This window comes from Schistocerca nitens, chromosome 6 (genome assembly GCF_023898315.1).
Source record: "Schistocerca nitens isolate TAMUIC-IGC-003100 chromosome 6, iqSchNite1.1, whole genome shotgun sequence".
NCBI lineage: Eukaryota > Metazoa > Arthropoda > Insecta > Orthoptera > Acrididae > Schistocerca > Schistocerca nitens.
In genome coordinates this window covers 367,295,816-367,308,217 of record NC_064619.1, presented here as the reverse complement: position 1 = coordinate 367,308,217, position 12,402 = coordinate 367,295,816, and the positions used below count along the sequence as shown (strand labels likewise).

Here is a 12,402-nt window from a genome sequence, read left to right as displayed (position 1 = left end):
TACAATACAATACAATACAATATGGAATACAGTTTGATAGTCTACGGAGAAAAGTTGTTTGTCAACAGCTTCAGCATATTTTCCACTGACACTTTTGGGAACGAAGAGACAATGTCCTGACTGATCTCCACATTGAACACAATTTTGTATGAGTAAATTCCGATTTGTTTCATTAAGAGATCTGTTTTAAATAATTGGTACATTGAGAGCTACAATATACCCAATGAGAACCACCTGAAAGTCAAAACATCTGCCTTCCTTTTGTTCAGGGTTACATATAATTTACTAGTCAGACCATATATTTAGTTTCATAAGCTTGATGCCACATTAAATATTGTGACTTTGGAAAATCAGCAGATACTAAGCACTGTCTTGCAAACAATCACACAACTACATTCAACGAGAGAATAATTAGTACAATGTATCACCCTATTAGGATTTTGTTATCAAGGAAGCCACTGAGATCAAATTATGCAAAATTAAGTTTAACTGACACAGTGTATATGCTGTCAATGCTACATGGAAGTGTGTGCTTGCTGCTTGAGTTTACAGAGAAATATGCCACCATGCTTACTTCTCAATGAGAGCAGTGGCCACATTAGCGTTACTCCATTGGTAGCATATACAGGGTGAATCACCTAAAACTTGCACTTGCGGAAATGGAAAGTGTTATTGATGTGCTGTTTTCACAGAATGGCTTGATAGTCAGGGGCTCGTATTATTAGCCAATAAATAGCTTGTAATACTATTTAGAAACCATATTTTTGTGAATACACACATTTTTTAAAGGAAGCAATGCATAGTGATATAACGAACTACAAGTAGGATAATTTAGAATGTCATTGGTGCTTGTTGGAGGATTCTAGTGCGAGTCATTTTAAAAGATAAAGTGCATACACTAGTTATGTGGATTCTGACCAGTAATGAGACAACTATCACACGTTGTGTTCAATATGACCACTGGGAGCTGTAATACATGCTTCCAGACTGGTATGGAACAACTGCTGAACATGTGCTTGCATTGCAGCAGAGATGTCTGAGCACGCTGCATAATGTCCTTGTAGACAGCTCCTTTCAGCTTTTCCCACAGAAAAAAGTCTACGGTGTAAAATCTGGGGAACTTGCTGGCCAAAGTACAGGTCCGTTGTGTCCAATCCAACTATTTGGAAACAATTTGTTAAGACATGCTGTAGTACTTCGAGCAAACAAGGGCTTAAGAACTGATGGTTTAGTATCCCACAGTGCATGTTTAAACTCCACGGATGCTGATGTTCAACATGACGAAGCCAATGGGGATTATCAACAGGCCAATACAGCATGTCTTAGCAGTTTAACTGGCCATGACTGGTAAATATGGCTTGTCACTAAAAGATACATAACATATCTGGAGCATCCTGTCTTATTGTAATGCACATGTACAGAAGTTAATATGTCTCTCATAATTGTTTCCATGTAGCTTGTGACGGACAGAGATGGAAACTATGTTGATGGAGAATGCATAGGACACTTGCCTGACTGATGCCACTTCCTCCTGCAATTGCGTGGGTGCTAGTGTATGGATAAACTGCAAAAATATTAATTTCTCCTTCTCTGTCATCACTGTTTCCTTCTGTTATGTTATCTAGGTGTTATGCTACCACTTTCACGTAACTGGTGGAAGAGGCTGCTAAATAACTGCCGAGATGGTTGATATCTATTGGAAAACCTTGCCACATACATTGTGCAAGAACGAAATGCATTCTTCCTACACTCTCCATACACTGTAAGCATATCAGCTTTTTCTGCACTGGTAAATTCCACTGTCCGCTCATGACGTGCAGCTTAGACTGTCACACACTAAGACCAGCAAGTCACAGTGTTCACAATGAACATGCAAGCACATTGTAAGCAAACATAAAAACATTATACCTAGCAACCACACAGGCTGAATGGCACAAACAAGTATCAGTGTGGAAACTTTGCACAACACAATATCTCATAAACGACACACTAGACACCTGCGACAGACACCACTGACATTCTGATTTTCCCTAATTCTATCAAATAATGGAAACTCCAGGTAGGCATATCAAGAATGTAGGAAAAGACAGATTGCTACATACCGTAAAGAAGACACACACACGCACATGCGCGCGCAAGCAAGCAAGCAAACCTCATGCACACACGACTGCCAGCTCCAGCATCTCAGTCTGGAATGCAACATCACATGGGATGCAAGCAGCAATTTGGAGGGGGCTAGGAAGAGATAGTAGTGTATGGATGGGGAGATAGACGAACGCTGTCTACTGGAGTGTGCAGGGACTAGTCTGCCAACAGGGTCATCACACCCGGAAATGAGGGACATCCTATCTGAGATAATTCCCACCCCTCCTAAAGTGGTGTTCTGCTGCCCAGTCAACCTCCACAACATCCTAGCCCATTCCTATGCCACTCCGAATCTCAACCCCTGACCCCAAGGATCATACCTATGTGGAAAACTCAGGTGCACAACCTGCCCAATCCACCACCCAGCACTTCCTATTCCATTCCTGTGACAGGTTAATCCTTCCCCGTCAGGACCCAGGCCTCCTGTGAAAGCAGCTATGCCATTTACCAGTTCTGCTACTATCACTGCACAGCTTTTTATATTGGTATGGCTACCAACCAGCTGTCCACCACGATGAATGGCCACCGCCAAACTGTGGTCAAGAGTAAAGTAGGCCACCTTGTGGAACAACATGCGGTGGAACACAATATACTTGATTTCAATGGCTGCTTCACTACCCGAGCCATCTGGACCCTTCCCTCGACCACCAGATTTTCTGAACTACACAGATGGGAGTTATCCTTACAACACATTCTCCACTCCCGTAATTATCACAGCCTGAACCTGTGGTAACATACTGTCCTCTCACCCTCCTCCCAACAGTTAACACCCCCTCTGTCCTATCATCTCTGCACTCACATCTCCCAACCTGTGTATTTGCAGCCCTCTGCCAATGCATCCACTTTACTATCCCTGCCAATGCATCAACCTGACTCTCCCTGTTCCTCTTCCTTCTTGCCCCCCCCCCCCCCCCCGCCCCACTTCCCTCGAAATGCTGTGCATGATGGCAGTCTAGTCCCAGAATGCTCCAACAGTGTTCATCTTTCTCTCCACCCATACACCACAATCCCTTCCCCTTCCCCGCCCATACCAGATTGCTGCTCGCATCCCATATGATGCTGCATTCCGGCCCAAGATGCTGGAGCTGATGGTCATGTGTGTGTGAGGTGTGCTTGCTTTTTTGTGTGTGCAAGGTGTGTGTGTGTGTCTTTCTTTTACTGATGAAGACTATGGCTGAAAGCTTTTTATGAGTGTATTTTAACTGTGCTTGTCTGTTGACATGTCTTCTTTACAGTAAGTATAAATCTCTCTTATACTACGTTTATTTTGTTAATGTCAATAGGCATCGTTCCATTTAAGGAAGTGTATGTTTGCAGAAGAAAATACACTTTCTAAGAATTATTAAACTCTGTTTATTGGCTAACAATACAAGTCCTTGACTACCAATCCATTCTGTGGAAACTGTACATCAACAGCACTTTCCATATCTGTGATATTTGCGGTGCAAGTGCACCTTGTCTGACTGGTACATATAAAATATCAGCACTGTTCCAGTTGAAATATGAGCACAGTAGGAGTTAAAAAATTCCAGCACAGCACTTGCTAACAGCTGTCACCTCTTGAGATAAAGGAAATCATCAAAAGCCAGATATATAACTGTAAACCCAATATGACAACAGAGACAAGAGAATGTTGAACAGTGTTTAGAATGTTTTAAACCAATTGATTTTATGCATTAAGCAGTACTGTGTACAAATGTCAATCCACTACTTCAGCCCACAAATGAAACAAAAATCAAAGCAGTGGCAGTGAAAGGGGTCAAACTCACCTGCTGGATGGCTGGGTCAGTATTTGTAATTCATCTTACTGTTTACCTTGGCTACAACAAAACAGTTACTTGCAAATATTTAACAGGTCTTTTGGACCAAGTGGATTAAAAAATACATGACAAGAAACAAGAATTGTTGAAGAAATGAATCATCTTTAATCAGGACAATGCACCTGCCAACAATCATCCTTTGGTAATGGGAAAACTGAAGTATAATCTGCTGGAACAGCCATCCTATTCACCAGATGTTGTATCCTCTGATTTCCATCTGGTAGCACACTGAGAGATTTTGTGACTGGAAAATATTTTCAGTCTAATGATGATGAGGTTGTGGTATCTGTCAACAGATATTTTACACACCTTCCATATAACTCTACAGGGATGAAACCCACTAACTGAAAGGATTCTGCACAACATTTGTTGACAATAATGAGGACTATGTTGAAAAACAGCCTAAAATACCATCTTCACCATTTGCCAAAGAATTTACCTATCTCGTGAAGATTTTACCTTGCTATATAGCATATAAAGCTGGACATAGCCACTGGACATTTTCTTGCCAAAAGTCACACCTGAGACAGGAGCTGACATTCACTAATTGATCCATCTTGTGAATCAGTGTCTAGTATGGGGAGGGGGTTCTATCCTTTATGTTTTCTCTGGCTACATTCACATCTGCCTGCCTACTTCCAAACATGTGAGTTGTCATTAAGAGGAAATTGTACTGAAACTATAGTATTATTATATTTTGTAACTTGCTAATCCTTATACTGTGCTTAAATCAGTGTATATATCTGATTTTTTCAAACGTCCCTGAGATTGCATTGTGGAATGAAAGTCATGTGAAATACATAAATATGAGAATACATCACGATGGTTTTTGTTGTATGGCATGAACTCAACATTCCAGAAGAGTCTTTATATGTCCTGCAAGGTTAAAGTAAGTTTTGTGACATGGAATTCATAATCAGCTTATGTATCATTGTGGAAGTATTCCCTGTAAAGCTTGCATATTGCTAAAGTACTCTTCTAAGCTATGTAAATGATAAAAATATGTCTCTACTCCTCTATCAGAGCACCAAGAAATCAATGTAATTGTATCATCTTGACTTCACTGTTGTCACTACAGATGCCAGTTCCTATCATTTACCACACTTATCACAATACAATATAGTGAGTGCATTACATCTCATTAGTGTACAATTTATATTTTTTGTCTTTCAGAGTTCTCTCATATTGGTCCTCACACCATACTAGATAGTACCTACTATTTGAAAGCATGATGTCTAGCTCTGTGGGTAGTTACCTTAATGTGGAAACTTGAGTGTGCTTCTCTGTGTAGTATGTGGAGAAAGATGATTCATAATTGTTTTTAACTTTTTCAACATTGAAAGAAATCTGGACATAAAAATGGGCAGGTTGTCTTTGCCACTTCTATGCTGTGGAGGTTCTGTCAGTGTTGCACTTCATTATGTAACTAAAATGTAGCCTGTGTGGATAGGCACCAGACTAAAATCCAGAGATCTGGGATTTCATTCCCAATTGAACCTAGGATTTATTCTGGCACATCAAATTATCATTATCTTCAGCAAATTTTATTTGCGTGAGAAAAATCTAGTACTAGTGTTTTGCAGAATTCACAGAGAACTATAGAAACCTGCTTGATTAGGTGAATGTGCCGACAATAAGAAAAGAGGAAGGCAAGTACATATAATTTCCAATAAATACACATCTAATGAAGTGCTGTAGCACTCAAACCAACCTCTCAGTTGAAGGTGGTTTTATTTCTATATATGCTGATTTTTATGTGTTCAGAAAGGCTGCTACCTCGGTCACCAAAATGGCACTCTGCTGTGATGATCGAACTACACGATATTTGCAGAATGTTACATTCTGGTGTTTTACAATGTTCTCTTATTGCTGCAGATGTTTCCACATTTGTTCTAGGTGACTTATTCAGAACTCTATTCTTTGACAACATCTACATAAATTTTCCTCCCAAAGTACAACAGACTTATACAATTACCTACAACAATTTTAGGGCTGAATCTGATATATGCTCACCCGAGGATGAGGCCCACGAAAACGCACACCATGTTTATATTCTTCATGAGCACGTAATGCACCTTTCCGTGTAAATTCTAGGTCACAAATGTAACAAGTATAACGTGCACGATCACCGTGTGAGTGAGCACGATGACACACAAGATTTGACATTTGATTAAAACCCTTTCCACAGAGTTCACACTTGTATGGTCTTTCATTGGTGTGTGTGAACACATGGTTTCGGAGATTGCCCTTTTGGTGGAAGCCTTTCCCACAGGTTGGACAACGATGGGGCTTATAATCAGAATGAGTTTTCCTGTGTGATATAAGTGTTGATACCTGAAAAAATATAAAATATTGTAATCAAAGATGGGCAAAAATGAAGGGTTAATATTTCACTAAGTTAACATAAACATGCACCAACATAATGCATTAAAATTCCCCACAACAAAGATGTGCAGTTATCAGCAAAATCACAAACAGTCATTATCATTATCAAATAGCATGGCAACATGAGAGTGTGCTGAGATAAAATGGACCTCATACAAATTGGAATTGTCTCACCTCAAAAACTATTTTGTAAAGATGTACGTGAACATCATTAATCACGTAGGCTTCTCAATGCTGTGAAACAGTGCTGTCCACTACAAATACCTTTACATTAGCCTATTAGAAATACTTGTCACAAGGTTAATAAGTATTCCTTTTCATTTGATATGGTATTATTATTATTATTATTATTATTATTATTATTATTATTTATTACACTGGGCAATCAATCAGAATGCATAACAGAAAGAGAGGAAGTTGGATACTACACCTGATCTGCCAAACTAAACTGACTATAAGTAAGATGTGGAGTGGGGTCTGCATAAACAAATATTGTACTGAAACATTTCAATACACAAGATGTCACACACAATGAAAAATTCATTATTATTCTGCTTTCTGGACTTCATTGCTGTCAGTTTCCAGGTTGCCCGCAAATTATACCTCTTATCAGAACATATCTACATCTACACTCATGTTCAAGAAAACCAGAATACCTTGAATGACAAGATAGGGCGTTCGTATTCACAGGACATGTACATGTTCTGCATAAATGATTAGGTTTTGAACCTTGTAGGCCCGCAGATTCAAGGTCAACGTTGATATCGCGGCGCAGCACCACCTACCAGTAAAATGTGCCTGCTGCTCTCGTTGTCACTATAAACTGAAGGTAATGGATCAGTGTTACTTGATCAGATGGTGCAAGGTGCCTCCCAGACATAGGCGTGAACTGTATCATCAAAACAGTGTGTTTGAAAGAGGGGCGCATTATTGGCACGAGAGAAAGTGGTGCATCCATCCAGGAAACTGCTTCTCCTGTGGGACAAAGTGTTTTGGCAGTGGAACGAATCCATGCAGAATGGTTCGTGGAAAGCCGTAGAACACAAAGAGAGGGGTCAGGTTGCACCACCACCCAGACCACCTCCCGCACGATCAACATCTCATCCCTCATCCGAATGGCATTGCCGGACAGATCTGTGTCCTCCTTGGCTGTGGCGCAACAATGGAACAGTGTAACACATCATAGACTATATGGGTGACAGTACGTCACTGTTTATTATGGTATAGGCTATGTGCGTGTTATACACTACTCTGCCTACCTTTGATAAATGTGCAGAAACATGCTAGACCACAATGGTGTATGGAATGATGTCACTTGGGACAGGAATGGCATCAGATAATGTTTTTGGGCGAATCCAGGTTCTGTTTGTTTGAAAACGATGGCCGCATTTTGGTTCGCCGCAGACATCCCAGCATCACAGTGATTGCACTCGCACAAGACATACAGTGACAACTTGGGGCCTTATTGTATGTGGTGCTATTGGCTACTACCACAAATCACAGCTGGTGCATGTCCAGGACCCTGTGACTAATGTGAATGACTTCCTGCAAACCGTAGCCATATACTTTCTGCACAACACCCCAGACACCATTTCTCAGCAAGACAATGACCACATGTTGTTGCACAAACACGTACCTTATTGGTGTCACAGGATGTCAGCCTTTTGTCCTGGCCTGCCAGATCACTAGACTTGTGCCAGTCAAAAATATGATGAAACGACAGGGGCAGCACTACCCAGCACTAACCATCACAGATGAACTTTGGAACCAGGTGAATGCAGCATGGATGCTTATACCACAGGATGCTATTCATGCCTTATAGGTGCTGATGCCATCGCACATGGAACAAGATATCAGGGGCCATGGCAGACCATGTGCCTACTAGACAGCAGGATATATGCTGAACCAAGGTGACTGAAAAGCTAATTATTTCTGCAGAACATACCAACGTACATGTCGTGTGAATATGAATGTCCTATCTCTAGTCATTCAAGGTGTTCCTATGAGCGTACATCTATCAATGCAAACCACTGTGAAGTGCATGGCACTGATACTTCCCATTGCATTGTGAATTAGTCTTTCCTCCTGCTTCATTCGTTTATGGAGCGTGGGAAGAATGCTAGCTTGTATGCCTCCGTGCATGCTGCAGTTATTCTAATCTTGTCTTCACACTGATCTTGTCATGCATTATTACAGAAAAAGTGATAGCGCATTTCTTATGAAAACTCCTGTCCATAATGATTGTACTTAGATAATTAATCAGTTGAATACGAGAAGTCAGATAAGTGGATTGTTTCTAGAGTGAATCTTTTGCTCTACTGTTGAGTGTACACTGCTGTAAAACTTCCTGTGCTGAAGACCAGGAACCAATTCCAGATACCTGCCATCTGCAGGAAATGTTCTTGTTGCTGAGCTGCCCATTCAAGTGACCTGCAATGCAGCTTAAGTTTTTCTGTATTTTCATTATACTATGCAAACTACTCAGAAACTATTTTACATTCCTTACAGTGTGAGCATTCCTAGGCAAAAAACTGTAGCAGAGAAATGGCTCAACTACTGTCTGTGGTTTGTTTCCAGAATTAGTCATCTCCTCTGGAGTGTAAAGTATGCTGCTGCGAGATTACCCGACAATTTACAATTGCGTCCTGGATCGAGATTCAAACCAACATTCTTGATTTTGTGACTGTTTAAGCTTTCCCAGCGAATATGTTGTAAATAGTCTTCATGGGTTTACCACTGGATCACATTGTGCAAATTCCACAGTATTTCCCCAGGTCATAGTCGTACCCAGCCAGCAGCAAGGCTGAACCACCTGAAGATGTAGGACAGTTGCTCCGAGGAAATATGTTAATGTTAAAATGCAGTACCACTACACTCTCAAACTGTAGGTTCCCTCAAACACCTCAATTTTCCTGCATTTACTAATTTCTGTTTATCTTATTGAAATTGTTTAAGTTCCTCGTGTATTCTGTATTTACATTGACAACTGTCTCTTCTTTTTTAATTGGTTGTGTATCACTCTCCATGTTTCATACCTCTTGATGCAGCCTTGTCTGGTACTAATTTTATCTTATTTCATTAGTTTTGTTTATTAATAGAAACTGTTATGTAGGCATGCTATTCCTATTTTGTGCTAAAGATTTTCCTGTCAACTCCATTGTTATTTATGTACTGTTCAGTTTTTACAATTTCATTGCAAAGATGTTACTCGCTGTATGTTTCTACTTCACTCTAGATGTGTTACTTCTCTTCCAATGTTGTCTGCTAACATTTAACTTCTTTGGTGATAATACTCAGTAAATGTCTGAAGATGGCTTTGTATGCTGAAAACCGGTTAGCAATAAAAATAATATTGTAGAACAAAAGCAAACTGGTGCTTTTCATTTATTAGTATAACAGTCTTTTCATTGTACCTGTCTGCAACTGAACATGCCTTCTCTCTCCCCCCCATTTGTTTGTATGCATCTTTTTATTTGCTGATGAAGACTGAGAAATAGTTTGAGTAAATTAATATCGCTAAAGATCAGATATTGCCTTTTAGCCTGTATGACTTATGTGAGAGATATGTTTATGAAGCACACACTCCATGCAGTTGCTGTGATAAGGATTCATGATTTCTGTTTTCTGAAATCTAATGGAAATATTGAGTAATTCTCGTACCTACTTGCAACATGAATGTTGTCTTTACAGTAAATAGCAGGCTATCCTTATCATAATACTGTTGATATTCCAACCTGAACTTTCTATTATTGAACAATATGCAGATAGATTCTATTCACCGCATAGCAAAAGCACTGAGTCACATACAGGCACAATGTAAAAGAATGCTACATATATTCTGCAATCTGACTAATGCCTTTATCAGAATAGCAAACACATGCACATTCACACAAGTACAAGTCGCACACATACCCACTGTCATCGCCATGTGCTAAAGGCCTTAGTGTCTGGAGATGACAGTCACTTTGTGTGGATAAGTTGTGCTCATTTGAATGTCTGCAAGTGTTCTTGAAGGGCTTATTCCGATAGCTGAAGATACCTAATATTGTTTTTCATTGTGACTTCTGCAACTCAATGCTGCCTCTATGTGGTCAGTAGCAATATATCATTTTCATCTGATGTTATTCCACCCTGGATATTCCATTGTTTGATTTTGTCAAAGAATTAAAAAAGATTTGGTCAACTACAGAAACATGCAATCACCAATAATCCCTACAAATCAGAGGTCTCATTTAACTATTATGAACTAAAAAATCTATTTGGGGGTGGGTGGGGGAGATATCTTCACTATTATTTGGATAGTAATTCAATAAAAGAGTTACTAGCAAGATTATGGACTACATGCTTACCCTGTTAAACGTCTTCTCACACATCTCACAAACATATGGCCGGGCATCTGTATGTATGGCACGGTGTTGTGACAAGGTACTCAGCTGACGGAATGCTTTTCCACAGGCTTCACATCGAAAGTTGCGTTCACCTGTATGTGTTGGCAGGTGACGTGTTAGAGTGTACTGATGACGAAACTCTTTCCCACAATAGCCACACTCCCAAAGTTTGACAGTCTTATCACCAACACGGGCATAACGTACAAAGTGAGTTCGAGGAGTGGTTGGATCTCTAGAGTCATTCTGACGTTGTCTTTCTCTTTCTGCTTCTACATCCTCTTCACTAACCACTTTGAATCGGATTTGACCTCGCCGTGCACCCATGTATCGACCTGATGATTGCAACGATGTATACTCTGGCTCAGAACCCGGTGTTCCCTCAGTGTCCGGTGATGGCACATCATCTTCTGTTTTGATGAATAATTGGTCTGATGCTACTACTTCCTCTGTCTTCACTGTTCGTTCACGCACGACGAGCTCCAGCACACCATCTCTGCTATTAATGCATAAAGACAGAACAGTCAAGTTATGCTCAATGCAACAATTGGCAACAAAGTAGTTATAGTTTGTTGATGGTAAACAAATAAATTTTTTATTTTCTTCTTATCTCAGGAAACAATATACCATGCCCACATGCAAAACCAATTAAAATGGTGAAATGACGATGAAACTGAACAATGTGACAGTAAAAATACTGATATTAAGTAAATAATTTCTACAATTTTATTGCCTTTCAAACTTAAACTCCCCAAGCAGGTTAATTTAGTGTTTTTAAGTTCTTAGCAGAATGCAAACAATAGTTATAAAGAAAACTGAGAAGCTCTGCTCCTTTCATGTTTTTACTGAGTTTTTTTTACGAGTTCTGCAGATAACTAAAATGATAATTTATTACTAAACAAACCTCAATTGTGCAAAATCGCACATTACTCCTAAGAGTAGTAACTACCGTTGAGGATATCTTAGCACTTAAAATTAATTTTGTTGACACCAACAACTCTGAGAGAACATACATCGTTGCAAGGAGTAATTTCCATACAGCTGTTCTTATAGTCTGATCATGTAAAGTGTGCACCTGAGCAAATGTAGTAATATTTCATCTAGGTGTTCTATACAGTCCAGTACTGTCAACTGTGCCAAACAATTAGAATTGCGTGTATGCAGCAACAGAAACAGATGGAAAGCAACAAGAACAAAACACTTAATTTTACTACAAGTATCTTCAGTCTTTGCAGAATATCTTTCTTCCTTAAACATTTGTATACTTTTGTGATAGTGTAGAATTAAACTGTCAAAGATAAGTTATTGATATTGTTCTATTTGAACTGAGTACCCAACTAGATATGCCTCTTGCACACCAAAAGACAAGACAGCAACTTCATCACTAGGCATGCATTTTACTTGGCCATGGAGGATATAAGATGAACATCAACAAAAGCAAAATGAGGATAATGGAATGTAGTCGAATTAAGTCGGGTGATGCTGAGGGAATTAGATTAGGAAATGAGACACTTAAAGTAGTAAAGGAGTTTTGGTATTTGGGGAGCAAAATAACTGATCATGGTCAAAGTAGAGAGGATATAAAATGTAGACTGGCAATGGCAAAGAAAGTGTTTCTGAAGAAGAGAAATGTATTAACATCGGGTATAGATTTAAGTGTCAGGAAG

General features: G+C 39.6%; 2 protein-coding genes across 2 annotated transcripts in view; one reads left to right on the top strand and one right to left on the bottom strand.

Moving 5' to 3' along the window:
- LOC126263364 (dynein axonemal heavy chain 10) overlaps window positions 1-12,402 on the top strand; it is a 1,742,213-nt gene that overhangs the window by 507,437 nt on the left and 1,222,374 nt on the right. The gene's annotated exons all lie outside the window — the stretch shown is intronic.
- The window catches only part of LOC126262689 (zinc finger protein 358-like), a 76,358-nt gene that overhangs the window by 30,448 nt on the left and 33,508 nt on the right, over window positions 1-12,402 (bottom strand). Inside the window, exons 3-4 of the mRNA XM_049959464.1 lie at window positions 10,700-11,234; window positions 5,979-6,299 (exon numbers count right to left, since the gene is read on the bottom strand). Coding sequence (XP_049815421.1) covers window positions 5,979-6,299; window positions 10,700-11,234 — 856 coding nt within the window. The remainder of the gene's footprint in view (window positions 1-5,978; window positions 6,300-10,699; window positions 11,235-12,402) is intronic.